The sequence below is a fragment of the Glycine soja genome, chromosome 2 (genome assembly GCF_004193775.1).
Source record: "Glycine soja cultivar W05 chromosome 2, ASM419377v2, whole genome shotgun sequence".
Taxonomy (NCBI): Eukaryota; Viridiplantae; Streptophyta; class Magnoliopsida; order Fabales; family Fabaceae; genus Glycine; species Glycine soja.
This window is the reverse complement of record NC_041003.1, coordinates 47,803,876-47,831,238: the sequence shown is the minus strand read 5'-3', so window position 1 is coordinate 47,831,238 and position 27,363 is coordinate 47,803,876. Positions and strand designations below refer to the sequence as shown.

At 32.0% G+C, this 27,363-nt stretch overlaps 3 protein-coding genes across 3 annotated transcripts; all 3 read right to left on the bottom strand.

Moving 5' to 3' along the window:
• Positions 1–459: 459 nt before the first annotated feature.
• Positions 460–6,792, bottom strand: LOC114400561 (T-complex protein 1 subunit eta-like). Its single transcript, XM_028363062.1, has 14 exons — positions 6,627–6,792; positions 6,265–6,525; positions 5,998–6,123; positions 5,455–5,658; positions 4,514–4,683; positions 4,273–4,408; positions 3,798–3,914; positions 3,585–3,704; positions 3,375–3,473; positions 3,201–3,290; positions 2,332–2,419; positions 2,135–2,223; positions 1,972–2,046; positions 460–889 (listed from the first exon to the last, which is right to left on the bottom strand). Exons 1-14 carry the CDS (start codon positions 6,639–6,641, stop codon positions 797–799), a joined length of 1,683 nt encoding a protein of 560 aa, XP_028218863.1. The 5' UTR covers positions 6,642–6,792; the 3' UTR covers positions 460–796.
• A 1,224-nt stretch (positions 6,793–8,016) lies between these two features.
• Positions 8,017–11,753, bottom strand: LOC114400556 (3-hydroxy-3-methylglutaryl-coenzyme A reductase 1-like). Its single transcript, XM_028363050.1, has 4 exons — positions 10,754–11,753; positions 9,993–10,174; positions 8,779–9,125; positions 8,017–8,671 (listed from the first exon to the last, which is right to left on the bottom strand). Exons 1-4 carry the CDS (start codon positions 11,653–11,655, stop codon positions 8,432–8,434), a joined length of 1,671 nt encoding a protein of 556 aa, XP_028218851.1. The 5' UTR covers positions 11,656–11,753; the 3' UTR covers positions 8,017–8,431.
• Positions 11,754–22,653: 10,900 nt separating this feature from the next.
• Positions 22,654–26,787, bottom strand: LOC114400545 (KRR1 small subunit processome component homolog). Its single transcript, XM_028363040.1, has 11 exons — positions 26,497–26,787; positions 26,292–26,402; positions 25,760–25,828; positions 25,105–25,161; positions 24,916–24,954; positions 24,692–24,796; positions 24,521–24,603; positions 24,349–24,430; positions 23,396–23,539; positions 23,210–23,281; positions 22,654–23,100 (listed from the first exon to the last, which is right to left on the bottom strand). The coding sequence occupies exons 1-11, from the start codon at positions 26,785–26,787 to the stop codon at positions 22,984–22,986; spliced, it is 1,170 nt and encodes a 389-aa protein (XP_028218841.1). The 3' UTR covers positions 22,654–22,983.
• Between the last annotated feature and the right edge of the window lie 576 nt (positions 26,788–27,363).

Genomic DNA, 27,363 nt, shown 5'->3' with positions numbered 1-27,363 from the left:
CTAATAGATCCTATACGACAGCATAAAATCAGTTTAATTTTTTCGTAACTTGTGTCTAAATTAATAGTGTTAGTTCTGTCTTTCACTGGTGGCGGGCCTCCCAAGTAAGCAACCGACCATGAAATCTTTTATGCACTAGAGTATACCAGGAGTCAGGAAATTAGTTTATGAAATTATAATCACTAGTCCTTCAAATTAGTAATTGTCAATCAATTTAATTTCTAATCTTAAAAATATGTCCATTTCATTTATAAACTATCCATACTTTATATGTGCACAAGTTAATTTAGTCCTTAACTTAATTGTGTGTATAAGCCAAGTCCCTGTTTTTTATAATATTATGTTATTACTATTTTTATCACGGCATGAACCATAAATCTATTTTTGCGTGCTCAATAACTGATTCAATTTTTTTAACTTTGCAATAAATAAATAGTTGAAAATTGTAGAAATGCTTACTATACGCAAACTAAGCAATAAATATATAGTTAAAAATTGTAGAACAAGATGCAAAATTTCACACGAAGCTCAAGTCCTCCACAGCCATGCGATAGTTTTAACCCCTCCAAATGTATAAAATGATCGTCAGAAAGACAATGCTTGAAAATTGCTATCTGCAAATCTTAGGTTGATAAGATGATGTTCCCAGAGTCTCCATTACATTTTCATTTCATGATTTGTAAGTTCAAAAATCGGCATGCTTCTAGCAACATCAAGTAGCAGAAACAAGCATGCATTGGCCTCACGAATTAGACAGACAATGAACAGACACTCAACCCATAGAATGCACTTCTCATCATCTTCGCATTCCTCGTCCTCGACCACGGAATGCACCTCCACGACCTCTGCCCATGGCACTTGCAGCAGCATCTCCTTGTGCACTCTCAGACTACACATGTTAAATAGACAATCAAAATCAGCCACATAACGGAAGTGGCCAGAATAAAAGAGGATCTAGTTATAGTAGACATAACATATTTCTGAAAATCAATGTAAAATTCAGAAAGTCACAAGATGAAATCCAGGTAGAACAATTGCAACAATACCAAAATTATCCACAAGCTCCCTCTCTCACTGTGTGTCCCTTAAATAGGTGGCAACTTCTAACTTAACCAGTATCTCAAGTTCAAGTATATGGGCTGCAGTTGCACTAAAACTCAATGGCACTCAAATCCAAATACGGTGGGTCAAACTTTAAAAATAGTTATTGATAGGAAACAAGGCAAAGGCACATAATTTTTGTAAAACTACTCGAAATTTTGGGGTACATTGTGCGAGAGAACTTTTTTTTGTCATTTTGTAAAAGCAAAAGGATTTTAGTTAGGAAAAGAAGCAAAAAATCCCCATCCCATAGGCCCACCAATAATGGCATTCCCACATCTCGAATAAAGAAAATATTGATTCCTGTCTTTAAAGAATTCAGGTGAGAAATGAAGTCCTTACTGTCTCTTTCCTTAGCAAACCATGGAAACCCCATTCACATGGAGTAGGAGGATACCAGTGATGCGTTGAATGTTATCGGGATCGAGCCCCGTCCGTTTGGCCAAATTGTAAAGACAAATACCATACGGACTGAGGATCCCGATAATATGCTAATCGACAGAGACCATTCCCACACAATATGCTAATTGACAGAGACCAGGATAACATTTTCAAAACAAGTACAAGAAATTTGCATGGAAAAAGCACCATGAAAACTAGTACTCATTCCTCAACTGCTTAAAAGAGACAAGTGTAAAACAATTGAATTGCAAGAGGATTTGTGCAGAGAATTCTTGATGTGTTACTGCACATATCCAAAGGTAAATTTATATAGCATACCCTTTCAAAATACAAAATCCCTGAACAAATTTGAGACCAAACAGAGAAATAATTAAAGTGTAATTCAAATATACATAATATAATACTGATAATAAGTTAAGAGCATAACCGCAATCCTCATGTAATATACAATAACAGAACTAGACTTACCTTGGGATTTTTAATTGTTTCATCCACACTTAAGATAAGGCAAGCAGCCTCTGTTGCAGCATTTATAGCATTGATCTGCAAAATTATTAACTAACTTGAACACCATCCACATAAAACATCAGAAACAGGATATATAATTGTGCAAATAAATGCAGGCAGATACCTTCACAATTGCAGGCTCCCAGACAAAGTTAGCAAACGAGTCAGCAATTCCACCAGTGGCTATGTCCACCCCATATGGTCCCCCCTCACCTGTAACAAGCAGACAAATAAGTATATGTCGGCATGCATGCAAGTAATCATACAATACATAAATGCAAGCAAGCATGCCACATGCATACAAAAAGATGGATAACCAACCAGAAGGGAGCGCATGTTTCTGCCTTAGTTTATTCAGAACATCAGTTGCATCAAATCCGGCATTGTCACATAATTGTCTAGGTATAACCTGCAGTAATACCATAACTTTTTGCATAAATAAACAATCAAGTAACTATACTCTGAGCGGAAGAACATTATCCCATATCCTTCCTGTCTCATTTCTTACAATACCCAAGTGTTCATGCAAGACCAAAAACTTAGGAATGCAGTTTCAAGACATCTAATGAGTGAAACAGTTATAGGCTATAGCCCTATAAAAAAGACTTCATTTGATAATCCCATGCTCACAGACCTCCAACATCCAGTACAACAATTAATGTCTCAAATAGTCAAATGCAATAAGCACTTCTAGTTTTACAATGTTGAATCAAGGACCATATCAACGTGGTAATTTCAGGTTGAATTGCACCTTGTAAAACACATGCACAAAAGGATATTTCTCCCAACTCTTCCCCAATACAGGAATGAGGCATATGATTGAACAGTTCCTGATCATTGGATAAAATGTCTAAGTAAGAACCATCCTTAAGATTTTCCAGAATTGCTATGCTTTGTTATATGTGGATCGACTACAAGAAATATTTTTAAGGGCATTAACATTAGATTTGGAAGAAAAAAATTATAACAAACACATTGCTGATGGCTAGGTATCCTATTAGTTTGAACTTTAGACCATTAAGCTGAGAAGTTCTTGATGGAGATCATCAATTCATCATTAGTGCCAAAACAAACCACTACTTGCGTCAAACAGGCATTGCCTCGTGTTACCAACAAAGTTGAATGAATAAAATACTAGAATAACAAAAAGACCACAACTATGGATTGTGCTCAAATTTCAAAACAGTTACCTCAAGAGCTTTTGCATAGGAGTTAATGAAAAGCTGAGACTTTCCAGCTATTGTACGTGCATGCTGCCTCAGATACCGGCTTATCTCCATCTACCAACAAGAACCACATATTAACTTCCAACAAATTGACTAATATAATTCAGTGATATCTACCTACAAATTTTAGACACATACATCTATTGCACCTCCCCCAGCAACCACTGTTGAATTCTTCAAAGCCCTCCTAACAATCATGATTGCATCATGCAAACTTCGCTCTGCTTCCTCTATGAACTGTAAGAAAATAGCAAATATCAAATATAAGCCAAAGATTAGCAGATCTATTACATGAGTTCAACTACAAATTACATAAATAATTATTGCACAGCAAAGCATCTAACAGACCTGATCAGCTCCACCACGAAGAACTATGGTGGCTGTTTGGCCAGATGAACATCCACTGAAAATATTGAACCTCTCATTTCCAACCTGCCTTTCCTCAAAAACTTCACAAGTTCCAAGGACCTTCAAGCAAATAAATCACAAGAAGTTCAGTTGTAATGCACAAAATTACAAAAAGGAGCAAATCACAACAGAGTTACACAAGTAATGTGCAACCTCATCAATCACGTTATTCACAGATGTTTGTACGGTTCCACCAGTCGCAGCAGCAACCCTTTTTAGATCTTCTTCAGCTACACGACCAGCACAGAAAATATCTCGGTCTGCAAAATACTGTTTCAAAGGCAAACTATTTTAAAAAAACTAATTATGGTTGATATCCCTGAAAGTTTTTAACACAGTAGGAGCAATTGTCGACCATTATCATGAACAATTAATAAGGGTGTCAATCTACACTTAATGCGTAAAAAAATTAAAGTTGACAGAGAATAGAAAATGCAAAAATGAATAAAAGCTCATTATTACACAAGAGGCCATGCAAAATGTACCAGGAAACCATCCGGGGAGGAGGTGGCGCACAGCACACTTTGCATATTATCAATAGAAACATTAAATATTTTATGAATAGTTGAAAGAAATTCAAGAATATGGAAGAAAATTAGATTTCATTATAAAAAAAAATGATCAAAACCTGTGTAGCTAGATCACCGATAGCCAATCGTGAAAGAACAACTTTGGCACCACTGCTGACACATTTATCCAACTTATCATAAATAATGTTCCATTCTGCATCAACTATTGATTGATATTGCGCAGGATCTGATAACCTGTAGAGAACAAGAGAAAAAGAAGGAACTCCAATTTAGTAAGCAATCCTCACTAAGATCCCATTTCAGCATCATCAAAGAAACAAAAATATATTTTAAAAATACCTTATTTCAGCATTTTCTTTCTCAGATTTTAGCTCCAACTCGACATTTAGTAATAGTATTTTAGGATTGAGAAACTTCTTGGGCTGTTGTTCAAACCCAGCATATGAAAAAGTCTTTTTGAAGGCAACACCATTTACTAGAAATGAGTCCCGCATGGTACCACCAGGAACCTGTAGAAGAAAACCTGAGTCTCCAGGATTGATTTTCAAAATAAATTTCTAAATACTAACATAAAATTGATTAACATGAAATTAAACATTAACCATAAAAACAAAAGCCTGCATGACACTAACACTCCTTGATCTTCATATGTAACCATTTTGGTTAGTTGATTGTTTCTACTTTCTATCACATCATTTGGGCTATCAAATACTCATCCACACTTTTAAAATTCCAAAAACATTATTATAGAACATGGAAAACAAATAAAACGCATCTACTTTACCATATCTGAAGAGAAGTGGAAGCCCAAAAAATCTAATTACAATACTATAAAAACTATGCAGGCTTTATTTGGGATGGGGGCACTAATATAAATGATGAAGATGCTTTTTACTCTTATACTCATTCTTAAATTGTCACTTTAGGGGGGGAGTGATTATGGGACTAAGTTACCCTTTTCTCAAGACAATGTTCAACTCTTTTGGTCATCTTAAACATCAAACCTGGGAAAGGAGGCAGACAGCAATTTCTAACACTAATTCCAACCACAGAAGCATGCACACACACATACAAAGTGATAGGATAGCCTACTAGATTGAAGAGCTTCTTTGGTTTATTTATTATAGTACCTTTGTGTAAGAGTATCTTTGGTCCTCCATTTTTAGCATTTTTTGTTTCCATTAAATTTTCCTCTATTAAAAACACATCATATAATCACCAATGTAAAAGAGAGAATACAGCACACAGATACAAGATTGCAAAAGAACCAACACATGTACCTTCTTTATTCCAATCATGTTCAACCTGTCTTCATTCCCAATTGAAATTACAGCATCCACAACCATGGGTGCAAAGAATTCTTTTTCTCCACCTATAAGCTTCGAAGAAAGAGTGGTAGAAGCACACTTTGCAAGCAAGTTTTTCTTTTCTTCCAGACTTTTCCCCTCTATGCTAACAGCTAGATCTTTAATCTTCTCAATAGCCTACACCAATAATTAAAAAAGACAAACATAATGTGACAAGTCAAGAACATACTTCCACTTATAGTATTCAACATTATAGGTAATGCCCTGCTTAGATAAACTTTTCCATAAGCACTTATAAGAGAAAATAAAAAGGTAAAATGATTTGAACTTTGCCCATAAGCTAAAATAAACTTATGCACATCAACTTCTGGAGAAATTATGGATAAGAGAACTTTAACAAAAGTTAAGTGCATAAGTTAATTTTAACTCCCTCCTATAAATGCTTATATAGAAGTTCATTCAAACAAGGCATAAATAAATAAATAAATATATGAAATTGGAGAGATAGCTCTGTACCAAGGAGCAGGCCGTCCTATAGCTTCGTATCAAGTTTTGTGAGTGAACACCATCTTCAATGAAAGGCTTGGCCTCCCTTAAAAACTCCGCTGCAAGCAACACCACAGTGGTGGTTCCATCGCCAACCTTTTTTCACATTCAGAACAATACAATAGTTCATTTACTAACAAAAATTCCAATTCCATGATTTAAAGCATCTGAATGAAGCGAAAGTGAAAAGATCTTAAAAAGCAGTGGCATTGCATGAGATCGAAGGGAAGTTACTACCTCGGAGTCCTGAGACTTGGCGATGTCGACGAGGATTCTGGCGGCGGGGTGAACGATGTCGAGGAGCTTCATGATGGTGGCGCCGTCGTTGGAGATGGTGACGGTTCCCTTGTCGTCGTGGATTAGCTTGTCCATGCCGCGAGGGCCGAGGGTGGTGCGGACGACGTCGGCGACGGCGGTGCAGGCATTGATGTTGCTCACCACCTGCGGCTTCCCTTGCGAAGTGTCCGTGCCTTCCTTCAACAGAATGATCTGAGGTTGCTGTTTGATCCCACACCATTTCCAACAACAACGAGTTAACTTAGGTTAGGTTACGGAAACGCGTAACAGAGCAGAGAGAGAGAGAGAGAGAATGAACTTACCAGCATCGCTGACATGGTTGAAGATGCAGAAGAAAGACAAGAGAGAGAACTAGGGTTTAAGTTTTCAAGTTCAAAAGTGTGGGTCGAGAAACAGCAGTTTTCTGGCTTCTACGCTCTAGCAGAGTGTCAAGTGTGGAAATGAGATCTCTCTAGAGCTGCTATCCATTTCGAACCAAAATTTCATTTTTATCATCATTTGGGCTGAAGCCCATCCTCTGTGGCCTATGCCCAAAGCAACGTGTAATGTTTTTAAACATATAAGAGTGTTAATGTAATATTTTTAAACTTAAAAAAAATTAGTGTAGACAAACCAAAAGGAGTGAAGTTATGCATAATTACACAAGACTTCGAGGAATGTTGTTGTAATCTGTTTAAATAATTTTTGGGGGATTTCTCCTGCTCTGATAGTAAATGGTTTATGCATTAAATCAAGTAAAAAATTACATTATTATATAATCAGAAACCGTGGTATAATAATTACATTAAAAAACATGTCAACAATAATTTCTGATAATATGCTAATAAAAAAAGTATTTTTTTAATCAGCAAGGTTAATGAAAAGAAGTATGTTTGGGTCTATTTCCAAAGGATTCAAATACTCTCCACAGAAACAAGTCCTTTTATCTTGGGAGTTCAACGAATGTTTAGAGACTGGGCAATAATAGTTTTGCAAACATAGGCTAAATAGTTTATGTACAATGTTTTATAATGAATTTTTATATTATAATCCAATAACAAATTATCATATGGTAAATTTATTATTTTTTATAATAATTACACTAAAAGTCATATTAATTATATTTTAATTGATTGACAGCATATAATTTTTTACACTAATAATACATAGAAATTAAAGTATAGGAAAAATTAATTTTGTAAGAATGAATACATTTATGTTGTTTAATATTTTTCGTAAACAAATATAATTTGCTCAAGTGATGATTCTTGTGCTTTAATACTGAAGAAGCATTTTGCTAATGAAATACCTCAATCACCAATGTTAAATATCTTAGTAAGTTTAAAAAGCAAATGATAATGGCAAAAATCTCAAGTCTCTCTCATGCAAATAAACTAAATAGTAATATACTACATCTAGTGCTTTTTTATAAAAATCTCTTGTAAAATTGTCTAAAAAATCCTTTTTATAAGACCTTCCCCAAATTATCTATTGCGTAAGTTAATATTCTTACAAAAATGCCCTTAAATAGAAATACATTCATTAATTATACAAGGACTAAAAACAATGGGATCTCAATACTGAAAAATGTTGACAAGGTTATACTACTGATATTTTAGTTCTTATAAAGTGATTGAAAGAAAATCGTATAAATAGGACAAGAGTTAGTAAATAATGAAAAAGACACGGTCAAGTTAAATTGATGGGCACTAGTGGACATGAAGAGAACATTCATCAACTCATTCGGCTACAAGAAAAGACAATGATAGATATGCTAAGCATATTATATAGGGGAAAAGAATTACAATACAACACGTCAAATGTCTTGGTTGAGGAGAAAAAAGAGCGTTAACACCCACTCAATGGCTCGGCAGAACAAGCAACGAAAAGTATACAGGAAAGAAAGGAAGGATCCAGAAGGGGACAGGGAACATGTGGAGTAGAATTCTTCTTTCCTCTCTCCAAATAATTAAAGATCTACACAGACAGCAATGCAAAGCCAAACGTGGATGACAACAATCTAATCTAATGTTTCTCCATTTTCCTTCCCAAATTTCGCTTACCCTCAATTTTTTATTTATTCTAGAGTCCACAATTAATGACTGCAACCACGTCCTTGACCTCAAGATTATGATATTTTGGTTACATCTTTGCTTGATCTGTTGTATTTCATATGGCTGTTCACTAGCTGCCCTGCTGCAATGGCAGACATCAGAGACAGCTCTCCTGCTAAAACAGATCCAGCAACAATGGTGGCCAAGAGTCTTGAGTTTGATCCTGGTGACTCCTTGCTTGCACCCTTCACACCAAGTAAATTCAAGCAAGCAGATTGGGATGCAAGTTGAGTTCCACCCCCAACAGTACCCACCTGAGAGCACAATAATGAATCATATAAACCTTAGCTATTGAATTGGAAAATTAACCAATTATACAAGAGTAATAATATCTAAGAAAAGATGGGGTGGGCCAAGTCACCTCAATGGAGGGCATGGTCACTGAGATGTGAAGGTCCCTCCCATCATTGATGGCTTCCATCATGGTTATGCAATGGGAACTCTCAACATTTTGAGCTGGATCTTGGCCAGTGGCTATAAAGATGGCAGAAACAATGTTACTAGCATGAGCATTAAACCCACCAAGAGCACCAGCGACAGCAGAACCAGCAAGGTTTTTGAGCATGTTAAGCTCCACCAGGGCAGACACGTTGGTCTTCAATACCTTCTGCACCACTTCTTCTTTGATGATTGCTTCACAAACAACTGATTTCCCACGTCCCTCGATCCAATTCACTGCAGCAGGTTTCTTGTCCGAACAATAATTTCCTAAAGGATGAAGTCAGTACAAAACCATCACATTTCGGTCTAATCCTCCCAATAAAACAATTTCAGCATGCCCTGATTATAGGCATCAAATCAAATAAACCAACAACCAAGTTACTGAAAGACTGAGAATACCAAACTGGATTTGACACGATAGAAATAAATACTAGGTAGAAATCTGATAAAACAAGAAATATAAATAAATTGGTGAGGAATGCAAGAGTTTGGCACAATCCCAATTTTTAGCATCATGTTTATGGTTCATAGTTCATAGATCATAATTAAGCAACGAAATAATAAAATATGACTACTCGGTTCTCTAACAAATATTATTAAATTGCACACATATCACTGACATTAACCCCTTTGGCAAAGAGCAGATAGAAGAAACAAATCAATCTCTGAAAAGAATTCAACTTGATAATACCACCTGTATGATGAACGTCTACAATAACACCAATATGCGACACAAGTCTCCTGTTCAAATCAGATAATACCTATAACAATATAATACAATACAACAAATATAAAAATAGGCTAACGCGTCAAAATATGATACGAAAAGCTTACCTTAGTACAATACAATATAGATAAAAAAAAAAAAAAGAAAAGAGAGAGAGGCTAAAACGTCAAAGACAATATGGAAAGAATTAAGATAGTAAGATTGGACCACTTTCATGAAAGAAACAATTACGTAAGGAGACAAATAGACGATGTGTATAGTGGCATATAACAAAGTAAACGGCATTGGTGACATCATTCAGATTAACAAAACAAAGATACAGTCCTAATAAACAAAAATAGGGAGGAAAAAAAAGGAAAGATCTAGTAAATCTCATCCATCATAATGGGAAAAGGTACAGAAATTACCAGAAATGCCAATAACATCCATGTCAGGAAAATCATTCTGAAGAAAATCAAGAACGTTTTGCACCCCTTTGGAAACCATGTTCATCCCCATGGCATCACCCGTGCTACAAGTGAATCTCAAATAAGCATTCTTCCCAGCCATAGCACACTGAATACCTTGGAGCCTTGCAAATCTACTCGACCTGAAAAACCATTAAACCAAACACCAAAACTCATTATAAATAAATAAAATTCTCCCACAAACAACATCTAAATACCAGTCCTCTATACTACATTTTTTCTCCACACATCCTCTCCTCAATTATCGGAAACAAATCAAAATTCTAAAGGAAAACCACACCTTTAATTCTCCCCTAACATTTTAAAAAAACATGAACATAAAAAATTAATCCTTAAACTACAGAAAATTCATTTAGTTTGTCTGAGTGAACGTACTCACTACAAATTTGTTTATCGACCACATAAAACTATCTAAAATTGCTTCAAACTCAAAATCGATTCTTCAACATGCAACCAAACAAACACAAGAACACTTACCTAAAATCAAGTTAGCTGATATTTCAACATGATTTAACGTGAATCCAAAGATGCAGTAAAGATACATGCGTACTGACCCCTGAATGATTAACTAATAGTGTGTTTGGAATAGCTTCATGACAAGAAATAATCAATTATTTATCAAGGTAAAACAACCACTTTTTCATGGCATCACCAATGATTAATTCTCATGAACACACTCTAAAGAGTTCAAAAAATCAAACCTGTTGAAAACAAGTGACAAGGTATCAAAATTGAGAGGATCCTCAAGGAAGAACTTCAACTGAGCAGCTCTTTTGGCAGTGGAGAATCTAACAACAGGTGCCCTCGACATGCAATCCCGCAAAACCACACTGCTGGCCCCACCAGAAGCATAGATGGCCTTGCACCCTCTATTGGTACTCGCCACAAGGCACCCTTCCGTCGTGGCCATCGGCACAGTGTATTCAAACCCATCCAACAACAACGGCCCCGCCACCCCCACCGGAATCTGAACATACCCCACCGGCATTTCGCAGCACTGCCCCAAAATGGAGTCATAATCAAACCCCTCCAGCGGCAGCCCCTCAAGCGACCGCCCCGTCAGCCGCTGCAGCGCCCCGCGCCGAATCGCCGCGGCACGGCCACAGTCGCCGAGGCGGGACTCAAGCGCGTAGGAGGGCGTGACGCCCTCGACGACGGAGTTCACAATCTCCTCGTCGTCCTCGGAGAAAATAATTGAGGTATCCCGTGAGGGCAATTTGGTAATTGCGGGGGAGGGAGCTGTTACGGCGTCGTCTAGGTCCCAGGAGTCGTGGGAGGCGCGTGAGATGAAGGACTGGACGAAGTCGATGCCGAAGAAGCCGAGGAGGTAGATGAAGGAGGCGATGAGGGAGAAAATGGCGGCGATCTCGGACAGAGTGACAACGTGGAGAGGGGTGTGGCTGCGGATCTTGTCGCGCCAGCGGTGGAGGAGGAAGTAGGCGACGGAGAAGAAGAGCGTGAAGAAGATGGCGTTGGTGAGGTAAAGAGGGAGAGGGAGCGCGTCGGAGGCCTTGGGAGAGGAAGTGGAGGAGTCCCTCCTCTTCTTGTGGTGGATGGCTCCGTCGTCAGCGGCGGCGTGGGGCGGCCGGCGATGGAGGTCCATTGTGGGAGAGAGGGACGTGGAAGAGCGATTTAAAATGGATAGTGTGTGACAGCGAATAAATGCTGCCTTACCCAACAGCGTCGCAATTTGCTCTTTTTCTTTGTTTTTATTCACTACTTTTCAAACCTCCTCTTTCGTCATTACACAACTGTTATTATATAATAATAAGCTTTTAAAAAAATAATAAGTGATGCACAAAATTTAATTATCCCTTGGATCAATAATATCTATACAATATATGAATACACAAGTCCTATTGTATTTCACTACAACGTTTTTCTTCTAATAAAAATACCAGATGAAACCACTTTTCATATTTTATTCATAAATAATAAAATATGTTATGTATTTTATTTCTCTCCATACTGTATATAGGAACATACTCTTACCTTCTTTTTGGTGAAAAAGAAATACGGGTAGAGGAAAAGGAAAAGAATAAGTGAGAAATAGAAAACGAATGTGTTTACTGTTTACTAGAAAGGAGAGAAATAAAAAGTTGTGGGATAACTAATTGTTTTCACTCTACTTTTGACATATTTTTATTGTCCTATTTATCTCTTTTATGTTACTTTTCAAAAACCAAACACCTTACTTTTACTCTATTTTTATTCACTCTTTTCATATTTTAAAAATAAAAAAATGGGCCCTTGATGTTGGGAAAGCTTTTCTAAAATTCATACAACAAAGAAACTGCAATGACAGCTGGGGCTTTTCACAAGCTTAACAGATAGCATGCTGCATTATCCTCCATGAAAAGTTTATTTTAGATTAAACGAAGGAAAAAATATGTAACCACTCAAAATTCTCTAATATATTTTGCAAATAAATAGTTTGGACTTTTATGTTATATTAACTAGTCTTTGGATTCTTGTTGTTATTATAATTAATTATTCCGTTCCATGTTATCAGGAATTTAATATTTGATTAAAACAAAGTATGAAAATTCAAGACATAAATGTTAATATTGTATACAAAACAATTATTTGATTATTATGTTATTTAAGAATTAAAAATTTAAAAAACATGTTCTTTGAAAAAAAACCCACTGCCATATTAAAATTTATTGTTTAATTAGAATTTCATATATTAAGAAATTGTTTTTTGATTATGATATTATATTTAATTATGATTTCTTCTATGATTTTATATTCGATTAGAATTTGTCTAAAAGTACTATTTACATCCCAAAGATTATTAAAATCTTATATTAGTTCTACTTAAACCCAAATGTTATATAATCGAATTAAAGTCTAAAATAAATCTTAATTGAATAGACAATCCTAGATAAAGTATAATTAATATAATATCCAGATTCTCATAAACAAAAAAAAAATATCCTGATCAAATATTAATTTTTAATATATTTAAATCTAATAATTAAATAGAAAATCTAAAATTATAATATTTTTAATTAAGAACATGTTTTCATAATTTTTTTAAGAAAATTTAATTATTTTTTGTCGTCTAATTTATTTTTATCTCTTATTATTTAAAGGTTGAATCAGGTCTCGTATTTTTTTATACAATAGTTCAATTAAGTTCTGTGTTTTTTAAAAATGGTTTAATTAGATCCTTTATTTTAAATAGGATCAATTAGTTTCTTTATTTTTTTAAATAATTTCAATTAAGTCATGTATTTTTTAATTAAAAAATCAAACTTTTACTAAAAAAAATATTCATACTTAATATCTAATCACATATTGATAGAATTTCTCATCTAAAATATTTGTGAAAAATGATATAATATATAAAAACTACTTTCAAAATTTGAAGGTGAGGACTTTCTTAGTTTAAAGAGTTTGAGTATCTCCTTAAATTGTATTGGAACAGATATTGTTAAACTAATTTTAATAAAATTAATAGGGTTCAACCCATTATTTTCTTCAACATTTTCAAAATGAGAATTTGATGATATGCCTTTATGTGAAATGCAACAAATCAAAATTAATAATTTGATTTCAAGCATTTTCAATATTAGAATAATTTGTTCAAGTACATATGGAAGGTTTATAGGTTAGTTGTAAATTCCAGCAACAAAAAAAAAATAGTTGGTTGTAAAATTTTAATGACAATAGTTGACTTATCCCAACCTATTATGTAAATTATGATTTTTTTTCTCAGAGTGAAAATTTTTAAGAAGATTAGATTTACTTGTAAAACTAAAAGTTGTAAGAAAAATTATTCTACCAATAAAAAATGATACACTAATTGTCATAATCATAAGACTTTTTTTTGGTGATATTATATAAGAAGATATTTTTTTCAACAGCTTCTTATAAAATAATTCAAATTGTTGATGCACTAATATAAGATCTTATTATATTTATATGAGTGAGAACAATCAATTTGACAAAAAAAAATTCTTATCCGATCCAACATAAAATTGGTGCTATCTATAATTTAGGATCAATAATGTCTTAACAAAAATTTTAAAAATAGACTTTATTATTGATTAAAAAAATGTTTAAACAAATTTGATTACACTAATTTCATAAATAATTTTAAATCTCAAAAAACTTGAAAGATATATAAATTTAAAATAGAAATATAACCATTTTAATAACATATAGTGTTATGTTTTTTTTCTTTTCAAAATTCGTTTTAAAAAGGCATCACACCTCAAAAATCATTTTAAGCCTATAATTTTGTTGGATCGATCCTAATAGTTCTCTAATTAAAATTGAAATTTTATCTTAATAATTTACGTAATAATAATTTATATTAAAGAGTCACATATATTACTAAAATAAACTCTAATTTTGATTAAAAAATATTTTAAAAAAGCACTTAAGAAACTACATCTAAATTTCGTCATATTTAAAAATAAAAGAAGGGAAGTATAATACTTTAACTTAATCACTAATAGATTAGTTTATTATGCAGGAGTATACCTTCAATATACAACTTTAATTAGATTGCGTGATAAAATTGTACAAATTTAAAAAGTGCCATTATAGTAAAGCCTATTACAACTGATGTATAAGAACTTGAGTTATATTGTTTTAATGCCAAATATGGTATCATAAAAGAATAAGTAAAACCAAGTCCATAAGGTAAGAGATCCAAAACCAAATCGTAGCCATTAACAGCATGACTTGATATGTTGTATAAAATTCAGATAACTTTTGATCCCCTCAATTAGAAATAAATAAGCATGGCAGTTGAAGAATTAACTTCCCTAGTGCAGTAGTGCTGGTATGTGAATTGTGATATACCGTACTAGGGTTGCTTTAAGGTCTAAGGAATTATAACAGTATTCCTCTTTGTATTTTATTGTCAAATCTTCGTGAAATTCACTCATAAAAACCACGGATGTGTCTTGCCAAAAGGAAGACATTATTAGATAGTCGGGCATGATTTACATTAATTAATTTACATATGACATGATATGTAATTAAGTTTTATTATTATTTTAATTAAAATTTTAAATATGACTTACTTAGAAAGTGATTTAAATTATAGATGCGCAATGCCCCCAAACTACTTAATAATTTCCCACTTATAAGAAGATGGAATAATGATTTTGCTTCATTATTTTTTTCTTAATTTGGATACATTCTATTGTTTTTACTTTTTGTGGGGGTACATTCTATTATTTAGAAGTGGCCATTTCTTATAACTATGATTTGCTAACAAACAGGCATTGAAAAACTTCAATGACTTTCTTTATAAAAAAAAAACTTTGGGGGTAAATGTAACATTTCTTGTCAAAAAACATTTTTTTATTCTTGGTTTTGATTTTTTTAAGCAGATAATATATATATATAAACGCATCACATGACAAAGCTTAAAATAAATCATATACACAAATGATTTTAGATAATCAATTCAGAAAACTTCTCATTTATTTATTTCAACTATGCATAAACATAAGAAACACAGTAAGACCAAAATTTTCTGTAGTCAAGTTTATTTTTAATTTTTAAGCAAAAAAACAAATGAATCCCAACCAACTATGTTGGCATCCCTTAAACTCTCTCATCCAAAGACAAGACTATAGTCAAGTTTATCAAATCTAGTTCACTCTCAATTCTTTTTTGTTTTGCCAACAACTTTTGTATTGTTCACTTTCAAGATCTCAAGATTAACTGAGATTTATTAACCATCATGATTAGGTTATTTGATCCTTATCATCTAATGATACTATAAGGTATTTTTTGCAAGTTTTGATTCTATAAACTGATTATAAAATTGATCTCCAGTCACATGCTTAATCAATCTTAAAGTTTTTTGTGTCTCTTCAAATATATGCTATGCCAAAATCAATCTTAAATTCTTTCTTATAAATTTAACATATATTGTAAACTTGACTATATTTATTGATTGATTTAATTGACTTGAGGCTTATATTTGTTATCTACTTAGCTTTCAATTCACTTATTTATTTAATCTTAATTTACTTTCACTTATTATTTAATATGTATGAAGAAATAAATCATAAAACATTCTTCATCCACAACCTAGATAACAAGTATGGTGATTATCTTGAAACTGAGGTAAAATACTAATTATTGCACATAAAAATGAATGTAGGCTTGTAGCAAAAAAGGGTAAAAGAAATTACCTAACATATATCAATTGGAGCTTTGTCCTAATTATCAGCTTTATTAGGAAGAGTCATCACAAAAACATCAAACCATTAAGTCAGTAAATCTAAAGAATACTAGGCAACACAGAACTACACTTCCTCAAAATTATCTGAAGTTTGACTTGTATCCTGTAAAAAGTGTCCACACATGAAACATTGTCAATTAGACCATTTAACTAAATACAAAAAATAAAGGACAAAAAACTTTGTTTAATTAAAAGCTGAATTGAACAAAAATCACAAAAGGAGACATAGACTAGAGGCAAGAAAATATGATCACACATTCACATGTACTCATACAAAACACTGTAAATGCAGCATACCAAATTTTCCCATGTGGACATACACCATTGTTTCTAGTACTAAAGTATTGATTTACTTAATTGGAACTAACCAATTAGGTTCACCATGAAACATAGAATTCAATCATTGATCCATTTTGAGAAGTTACACATGATAGTATATTTGAAGAGAAAACCAAAGAGTGACAAAAATATGTGATTAAATTGAGTAGATTCTTGTGTAAAATTATTAACCCTAAAGATACAAGAATATGGGAAAGACAAAATTGTTTCAAGTATTAATAAAATTGGAAATACTCCTTATTTCAAAGAGGAAAAAACAGATTATTCACATTTCATTTGATGGCATAGATGATGGAGTCTGTCTATGAAACCAACATAAACAAAGATCAAGGCTTCAATTGATCTTTATTTTTAATGAATGTGAAATCATGGTTCTCTTATTGCAATTTCGACCTTAAATTTTTCACCATATTTTCCTCATCACGAACATTAGACACCTTAGCTTATTGTAATCAAATAATACTATATTTGAATCTAGATTCAAAAGCATAAGATTCCTTTGAGCGGTGCCCAAACAGAAGCAACAATATTAAGGAGGGGAAAAAATCAAATTAAAGACAGGTCAACAATGCACCAATTCAGCTTCTACATAACATGTTATGATCAATTCAGCTTCTATATGTACAAAAATCCACTGACAAAAAAAGGGAACAAAATTAAGAATAAATCAAAAGTACTAACACTTTCTTTTTTCTGTGCATCATTCTTGATATTTCTCTCTCTCTTCTTTCTTCGAGAGCTTTCATTTGTTTTCTTATTTGAAAACATTACAAGGAGAGATGCATTCAAGTCTAATAGAACCTTTCCACATAAAGTGCAAACGCTGGAAACAAAACACATTGAAATTTTAAAATCATTAGAATCAATCAATATTCATGAATGGCATGAAAGTCTAAAATCTTGTTTTCCACCCATTGTCTACAACATTTTTGGATATATTATAACAAGCCAATTTGGATTGTTTATATTTGTGGTCCTATAGCTTGTTCAATTCTACGTTTTATTTTGGATGCGATTTTCCATATTTCAGAATGTAAACTTTAATAAGTTATTAGTTATAACTTTCACATCGATTATTGACTTCTTAACGAGTTTCGAAACACATCTACATAAAATAAAATAAAAATAGAGAAGAAAAGAGAATAGTAGTAATAGTTTACCTGCAAGAACTGATGGAAATGTCACCATAGATGGTTTCCAATCTGCTGGGACAAAGCCTGCAACAATGACTACACCACTCCATCTCCATGTTTATGGCAACAATTGCGTGCTTTCAGTTTCAAAGTGGCATAAATAAGCTAAACCGAGTGTCCTAAATCCTAGGGAAGCCAGTAAATATCTTTGACTAAGCATATGATGCACTACACCTTTATAAAATATACAATACCATACAATATAAATATATCATTGCATATGTTTTTTTTTATTAAGACGTAATTTTTTCATAATTTTATTTATTAAAAATGCCCTTTTAAATTTTCAAATTAACTTTTTATTCCTTTAATTTCGATTGTAAGTAATTTTCATCTTCTATGTTTTATTTCTTTGAATTAATTATATCTATTTTTTTAAATCAAGTAAATCTGATCTCTCTTTTAAATTTCATATACATAAACTGTTTAAACCTTTTCTTCTTCCAAATTCACCAACCAAAATGTCAAATTTTACTAAAAATGATAGGCCTTGTTTATTTCTATTTTCATTTTCATGATTTTGTTTTGACTTTGAATTACATAATTATCACCTAATTTTCAATGTATTTCCTGTTTTAAAAAAATTGATCAGAAATAGAGAAAAAATATTTTCTCTGTTTGTGTAAAAATATTTGAGAACAACAAAAAATGACTAAATTTAAGATGATGATTTTGCAAGTAAAAGTGAAAACAAAAAAAGGTTTTTAAAGGTAAAACTGCTCTTAATTTTCTTCTCACTGCTAGTCCTAATCTCACATTCTATAAAATTCTTCATTTTTTTATTATCAAAATTTCACTAAATTTCTTCTGAACTTTTAAAATGAATAATATCCCAAATTCATCATAAATTCCAAGTATTTGGACAGAAAATGAGAATAAAATTTTCAAATAAAAGAAATTCATCAAAGAGATCAAATTTGCATAATTTAAAAAATAGAGAAATTACATTAATTAAAAAATTAAGATAAAAATTATGTCTAATCTTAACTAAAGATCCAAAAATACGTTTACTGGCATTTAGATATTTTTTTTTATCATATATTTTATTATAATTTAAATTTAAAGATATTCACATATAACAAAACTCACAAGTAATTGATTAAATTTTTAAAATAACTATTATGCATTTTATACATTATAATATTTTTAAAAAAAAATTTAAGTAAAATTATAAATACATTAAATATTAAAAATATAAAGAAAATGTATATAATTAATTTTATATTAATTTTAAAAATATTTAAAATAAAGATTAATTTATCACACTTTTTACATATTCAAAAATTAAATTTAAATCTTTCTTTTTTCAAAATCAATTTGTTAGCATCTCACACTCTAAAAAAACAAATTTAACTATTTATTCTTTAATTAACGGTACATAAATATTTCTTTAAGGAAAAAAAAAAAAAACTATACATAAACATAAGAAACACAGTAGAGTATAGTTTATCCTGACTTTCTTTTGTTCTGCCTTCAACTTTTGATACACGGAACATAACCACATGGGGAGGGGAATTGAATATAATGTAATTTATAATCAACAAAAGTAATTAATTTGTCAGCATGGACACAATACTTTTGAAGTACATATTGATGAACAAGGATTCCTCCTATGTGTGGCATCACATGCTTCATTAAATTTTCTAATTTGCTAATATTTTAATTATATTTTTATATTTTAGATAATGGTTATCAATTGAAACTTTATTCTATCGACTTTTGTTACAATGCTAAAACTATATCAACGGAAATAACCTAATCTAGAGTAAAATGGAAAACAAAGTCACAAAAACTGAGATATTTTTATTCATTGACTAATGTGTCAAAGGAAGAATAGTTCTAATTGATATAATCGATATGATACTAATTATTCATGTGTTTAACATCATATTGTTCTAAACATAAATTAAATAAAACTACTCCGTTCATCTTAATGTTAAATGAGATATTTCATCTACAACACACTAAACAACTTTCAGAATCAGAAACTTGAGCTTCCTTGATCTGACAACCCTTAGAAGTTGCATTTTGCAATAAGGATGCATCCACACAACATATTTTCAATTAAATGATCTAACTGTGCACGTTAGAAAATGATTGCTCAAATACAAAAAGTAAAATGAATAAGTCAGAGTTTAAGAACCCAATATCACAAAAAAGGAAACATTCAGAGACAGACAACTGAGGTATGGTGGAACATGGCATGCATGTATACATGCAAGTATTTATTTATCTAATAGAATGTAGGATCCTTCAAGATGAAGTCCACAATTTAGGAGATGAATAGGGACATAAACAACTTAAGATCAAGGATCATGATTCTCTCATTTCAATTCCAAGCTTGAATTTTCCAGAGCTTCATAATCATGAAAATTAAACCACCTTTTCAATTGATTGAAACAAGAAAATCAATCCTAGAAAATATAGTTTTAAAGGTGCACTTTAAAGTCTAAACTAACAAAAACGTATGAATAAAGAAAAACTTAATTTAGATTTACATAGCAAGTTATTCGCAAAATATTAATTAAAACTAAAAAAAAAATGAACCAAGACCTTCTTAGTACTTACATGTTATTTTTTCACATTTTTTACATTGCTCTTCCTCTTTTCCTTTATTCTTCTAGAATTGCTACCCAAGTTTGATAAAACCTTCCCACACATGGTGCAAGAGCTGCAAACAAGACATTAAAAAATCAATAATGGCGTGAAAATATAATAATAGTTTTCCCCAAAATCTTAAGAGGAAAGAAAATACGAAGAATAATACTATTACTAATACTTCACCTGCAATATTTGCCTGAAGACTCATTGATGATGTTTTTCTCTCTTGTTTGACATAACCTGCAACAATGATCGCACCACTCCATCCTTATGACAACTTTTGTGATCAATTCAAAAGTAATATATACACGGTCTTATTTCTTGGAAATCAAGTATTGCACCGCCTTTATATATTTTTCAGAAGAACCCAATCTTTTGTAGAATATCCTTTTAAAAATTTTCATAATTTTAGATTTATGTTTTTTTTTATTTGATTATGGTTATCTTTCTCGTAATTTTAATCATGATATATTTTATAAAGATTGAATCCCTCGATATACTATCTTTTTTTTTATCCTCTCAATATATTATCTTTTAAATTTATTTTTTTGTCAATTTAATTATGTTTTCTTTTTTCAATCTTCAATACTTTATTTTTGGTATGTATTTTTTTAAAATTGTACGTGAATAAAATTTGAAAACTTTTTTGTATGTGTACTGTATACTTTTATTATTAATTATTTAAGATTACATGAATGACTAGCTCAAAAAAAATATCGAATCTAATTCCATCTAGATTTATTCCGTTAAGAAGATTTCACCCTTTCATTATTTTTTGGTTATGAAAACTTATACTATTAATTTCTAATTTTTCTTAGATTCTTTTTTATTTATAAAAATTGAATATAATATCAGAAGATTTACAACACTAATATACCTGATTCAACCAAGACCTAAATTTTTTTTGTATTATTCTTATGTTATTAGTCTTTTATATATATATATATATATATATATATATATATAAGAAGGTGATTATTGTGATGTGATTATTGATTTTTTTTTTCAATACTACTTTTTCGATTTGTTATGTTTAAGAAATGTCTATGCTTAAATGTTTTATGTACTTGATAGTGTAATTATATTTATGAGTAATGATTTTATTGGAACTTTTTTTTTAAAGACAAGTACAATATAAAATTTTCATATTATTTTAAGGGTGTTGCTAACTAATAATAAAGGAATTAAAAGATAAAATATTTAATGTAAAAATTATAGAAGAGTGTAAAAAAAATTATAACAACACAATTTTATGCATCCTAATACAAAAATTTCTTTTAATTTCTTAACAAATATCCTAAGAACACTTATTAATATTTATCTTATTTTAATACAAATGAGATCATGTAAGTTAATCAGTAACTGACTGATTCAATCATTGATCCAATGATCTACTTAGGTTGACAATAAAAATTGGATTTGTGAGTACTCATTTGATCTTGCCTCAATTTTAATAGAAATTTTTTTGCTTTAACCCGAGTGGGAGTTGGATTTTCCTCAACCTGAAAAAACGAATTCGGATTCAAGTATGTGAGTTCCTGCCTCTCCTCCTACTTGTTCCATTACATATATTTCTATAATTATTAATAAAGTAGCTATATATTTATATATAATTTTATTATTATATATTATATGTAATTATTAATTATATAATTATTAAAATAGTTAAATAAATAATTTATAATTATATTTCTAATTATAACAAAATTAAAAATTATACATTTAACTAAAAATATAATTTAATTCTTAAATATGTTTAGATTATTTATTTTTCATTGAATTATATATAATGATTGAATTAAAATGTAATTAATAACTTAATCTATGATTTATTCAAAACTTATAAACAAATATTTTTTTAGATGTAAGATGGATTTTTCGCGAATTTGTATTTTCCTAAACCCAAATCTGATGAGAATGGAATTGGATTTCATTTGTTCACCCCCTCACCTTTTATAAATCCAAATCTGAAGTTGTCCCATCTTTTGTAAAACGAAAATGACGATAGACAAACTTATCCCGACCCACCCATTGTCATCCCTAGATCTAGTGCCTTAACCAGATTGATTTTTAAAACTATGGCAGTAGGGCTCTATAAACTTATTAAACTTACCAAAGGAAAATTAAAAGAAAATCCATATACGTTACTGATTTTGTGACTTCATCTTGGTTTCGTTGAAAACAACTCTAGTGGCAAGTTCATTTTTTTTTAACGCTCGAATAAATGTTTTCTGATTCTTTTTCCCTTTTCTTTGGGACTAGAAAAAATATAACAAATAAATCATAGTCAAAACTACAGATATAGCATCACCATGTGTGTCGGACAATGTTTTTGAAATGGAAAAGATGTAAAACTTAAATAACAGGTAGTGTACATGATACTGACTTACTGTCTATTGGCAAGTACAATAAGATACACAATGCCACGCACTCATCTCCATGACAAATGGAATGAACAACTATGCCTCAAAATACATTGGTGTCAAAACTGTTACTGCAAAGACATTGGATGCAGAAGATCTTGATTGAATTAACATAGACATCACATGCTCATTTTTCATCTCCAAAATGAAGATTATGTTTAAGACCTTTGCTTCTTGGATTTCTTTCCCGATGCTTGTTCTGATGATCCTATAATATATGTCTCGGCATTTATATTTTCTTCAGATTTACGCTTCCCAAACTTCTTTGTTTTTTTCTGCGGACGGACCGAGAAAATATCAGTTTGGCAAAGAAAGTTACAATTTTAACTGGTCAAGCAAGAAAGAAAGAAAATCTTAATAAAGTTCGGCTAGAAACTTATTTACCTTTAAGGACATTGCCATGTCAGCTACATTACTGTTAGCATCCTCAGATTTATCCACCAGGTTTGCAGGCTCCTAAAGTGTGCAAATAAAAGTTTTATAAAACACTGAAGAAAGCTATAAAATAATTCGCACGACATAAATTTTGTGAATAGTAGAGAAAATCGCAAAATAAATAATAACATAAACCTTGGGTGGGATAAAGGCCTCTTCTCTTTTCCTTTTGTTTTCAGCAGTTTTTTCAGCCTGCTTCTCCTGCTTCTCTTGCCATATCTTTGCTGATTTCCTCTTGTTACTTAAAAAGTATTCTCCAGTCTCTAATTGTATATCAATCTGAAATGTCACAAAAATTACAAATGACACCTTAGAATTTATTTCATAAATTAACAAAGTATCAGAACAATATAGTTAGATATAATATTGACAAACTACCCCAGGGGGGAAATAAAAGAAAAGGGTCAATATAAGCAGTGCAGTAAGTAGTTGTGGAATTGGTGTTGTCGTTATCATTTGAAGGCCAAGATGAAGTGTTTATATATTCACAAATTGCTCCTAGATAATGCACACTTGAGAGCAAAGTTTGATACACTCATTAGGTTAGAAACCCAAAGAAATACCTAAGACACCCACCGGGGGTGTACCATATCAACTCCTGAAGATAAACCTCAAAATTGGATCTTAATCATCTTTCATAATCAATCACCTATGGCTATTGCCTTTATTGATAGAAGCCCAAATTAAAGTGGAATGTGCTACCCTCAAAACATCAGTTGCAGACAAAATGTTGTTTTTTACTTTAAAAAATCAATAGCAATTACGAGAAACTATGATAGGAAAACAAATGCTTAAACACTAATTACAATTTACAACATAGCCAGAAAATGCAGGTGGGCTCAGTAGGACCCTACTACAATACAGAACAAGTGAGTTATTGAGAAACATTGAAATGCAATTCTTTTTTTGAGAACCATCAGGTAAATTTAAACAAAAAGGAATTTAAGCATCCATTTCTTAATCACCCAACCTATCTTTCCTAGTCAGTTATTTACGTTGTTGTTGTAGGGGACATGAGTACAGGAGACTCTGTACATTAGTGGAAGAAATCCAGCTTGATCAGAGATATTAATTAGAGGTTGTCTTACCTTACTGGGCTGTTGAGGTGGAGGGAAAGGAGTGTATGGTTTCTTCTGTTTAGTGTTAACCTTCTTTTGCTTAACATTTTTCCTACAAAAAGATATGAAGTGTCAATGAAACTGAAGCAGAGGATGGGCGAGTACTTTGAATATACAAATTATCAATAAATAAAAGGCATACTTCTTGAATTTTGGAAGGAACCTGTCCCAGTTCTCCTGGGCAAGTGCTGGGTCCTTTTCAAGTTCCTTCTTCATCATAAGAACCTGACAATGTGAAAAGGAGAACTGAGATATTTCTACACCCAAAATCTATACCACAGAGGTAAGCTGGATAAAATACAAATTAAATAACCTTAATGTTGTATACAGGATGCATTTTATTCAGCATGCATTCTTCAACAATTCTTCTGACTTGCTTCAAGCCTTTGAATGAACCCATAGCAGCAACTGTGTTTCCCTGTGGAATTGCATGCAAAATTAAAAAGAAATTAACTGATTCTAGAATACACTCGTATCATAGTGAAAGTAAATGTACAGTCTTCATACTCTAAACTATGAAGCGCAAGTCAAAATTACCTGGACGAGAATGTAGCAGCCAGTGAGTATTTCAAGAGCCTGCACACCAGTATAATAGTTGGAGAAAGGTGAGTTACAAAGTTGAAGCCAACAACTGGTGGTAAACAGTACAAGAAAACCAAAGCAAGAAAGTAACAACAAAGGGTTTATCCCCATTGCTGAAAAAAACAATCTTCAAAAAAAGCACACCTTCAAGGTGGAAGAATTGGGACCCACAAGATGTTGTCTTCTTTTTACAAATCGCTCCTGCAGTCAGAAAATCAAACCATCACACTAATTTCTTTGAAATGCTTAAGTCGCATAAAATATTAAGACAAAATACAAAAATCATATGGTAGAATACAAAATCCAAATAGCTGTTTCTGGAATGTTACTAAGGAAGGTCTCATGAAAGTGCTTAGTGAATTTCATTGCACATTTGCAATGAAAAGCTTGAAGTGTGCGTGTCCGGTTCAAATTATTTTGAGGTGCCTTTTTTAGCAGCTATGAGAGAACTTTCGGGGTGCAATTCAATAAAGCTGAATCAAAAATAGCTTATGAAATCTATTTGTATCGATAACAGAACACTACAAATACAGAAATCATATACAACACAGCAATGCACTTGCTGCCCCAGAGACACAAGTCTCAGTATTCTCTGTCTACAAACTGAAAATAACTTGACACTACCTACTGTCAGATATATACTCCTAAATCCTAATACATAACTACTAACAGTTTTTTTCTACACATAACTTGACACTACCTACTGTCAGATGTATACTAAGACAGTACAAAATCAGAGGCACACAGCAAGCAAGAAGAACTTGCAGTAAAAGATTTGCAAAATCTTTGGCGAATATACCTTATTGCGAACCATGCCACTGATTTTAATGATGTCACATTGCATTTCATCGTCAAGTATTTTTATCGCCTGAGAACCAATCAAAACAACATAAAACAATTCGTTACATATGACTGAAATTAAAAATAGGCTTAATATTGTTTTTGGTCCATGTAAGCTAGCACTTTTTCATTGTTGGTCACTCTTAAGTTCATTTTTTCAATGTTAGTCACTTTAAGTAAGCGCTTTTCCAATTTTGGTTCTTGTAAGTTTTTTTTGTTCTTTTTTTAGTCCTTTTAAATTTGTGTTTTTTTCAATTTTAGTCCTTTTAAGATTATAATTGTCCCCGTAAATTCGTGCTTACAAGGACCAAAATTGAGAAAAATATCTTACAGGGACGAATTGAAAAGGCACAAACTTGCAGGGACTAATTTTTTTTTTTTTTAAAAGATGAACTTACAGACAAAAAATGAAAAAGGGCTAAGGGACAAAAAAACATATTTAAGCCTTAAAAATAATAATGAAAAAACAGAATGAAGTGACAGACATATACCTGAGGAGCAGGAAGACTTCGTGATAGAAGCTTGATAAGATCCCTGGCTTTGATGATAATATAGGGATCCCTAGTCTTTCTGGTTGTTGAAACTGTCATAGAACCCTCAACCTGTGCATTGTCGACACAAACGAAGGCGAAATTAGGGTTTGGGATTGAAATTAAAGGAGGAATGCGATGAGAGTGAGTAAGCAAAGGCAGTTACGAGGTTGAGTTCGCAAGCAACGCCGAATTCCTTGAGAGCGGATTTGACCATGGGCCAAGCTTCTTGGAGGTACTTTTCGCGGTACTGAGGAAAGAGAGTGGAGAAGGAGCTCACTTCGAGCATGCCGCCGTCGTTCCATGAAGGGTCGAACTTCTCGATCTTCCAGTGGTCGATGTTTGGGTCGTCGTCCCATGGCTTGGGCTTGTCGTGCTTCCCCTTTCGCTTCTCCTTCTGCTCAAGTGCTTGTGACTCGTTCGCTACGCCATTCTCCTCCTCTGAGTGGATTTCCATCGCTGCTTTCTGCTTTCTGCTTTCTTTCCGGTGCACTTTCTTCTGTTAGGTTTTCAGGTTTTGTGGGACGCTAAATCGCTAATGCACTATTGTTTCAACCAAAATAACTACGGTTGAAAAAAAAACGTGGATTGGTTTTGGGCTTAGTTTTGAGCCCAATATATTATTAAGTCCACCTATGCATTTAAAAACATAAAAAAATTATGTAGCCATAGTCTAAAAAGTTTAATACAACCATAAGTTTTATTAACTTTTTAAATATTTCTTAAAATAATTATAATAAAATTATTTTACACAATCAATTGTAACTACACAATTTCTCCCCTGTATGTATCCTCTCATTAGACATTAAATACAAGTATCTCTCTCAGTGAAATTTAAACCTTCCTTCATCGTATTATAAAAAATTAATCAATTCTACTAAACCTAACTCCCATTAGTTATGAAAAAATAGGGTTGTTTGTTTGTGATAAAAGATATGTGAAAAGAAGAAAAAAGGTGGTGGAATCCATGTTTGAAATGATTTTCAAATTTTCATTGCAAACAAACAATAATTGTAAGATTAAAAATAATATT

Excerpts from the sequence above, each read along its gene's own strand:
- LOC114400561 (XM_028363062.1), bottom strand. Across the intron at positions 3,915-4,272 it reads TCGGTGATCTAGCTACACAG|TATTTTGCAGACCGAGATAT; the intron begins GTTTTGATCATT and ends CCTTTGAAACAG. Across the intron at positions 2,420-3,200 it reads CCTATGCAAAAGCTCTTGAG|GTTATACCTAGACAATTATG; the intron begins GTAACTGTTTTG and ends GTATTACTGCAG.
- LOC114400545 (XM_028363040.1), bottom strand. The coding sequence starts at position 26,787 with ATGGAAATCCACTCAGAGGAGGAGAATGGCGTAGCGAACGAGTCACAA. Across the intron at positions 25,162-25,759 it reads GTGGCATGGTTCGCAATAAG|GAGCGATTTGTAAAAAGAAG; the intron begins GTATATTCGCCA and ends TTCTGACTGCAG. Across the intron at positions 23,282-23,395 it reads AGGCCTTTATCCCACCCAAG|GAGCCTGCAAACCTGGTGGA; the intron begins GTTTATGTTATT and ends TGCACACTTTAG.
- LOC114400556 (XM_028363050.1), bottom strand. The coding sequence starts at position 11,655 with ATGGACCTCCATCGCCGGCCGCCCCACGCCGCCGCTGACGACGGAGCC. Across the intron at positions 10,175-10,753 it reads TTGTCACTTGTTTTCAACAG|GTCGAGTAGATTTGCAAGGC; the intron begins GTTTGATTTTTT and ends ATGGTTTTTCAG. Across the intron at positions 8,672-8,778 it reads TGACCATGCCCTCCATTGAG|GTGGGTACTGTTGGGGGTGG; the intron begins GTGACTTGGCCC and ends TTGTGCTCTCAG.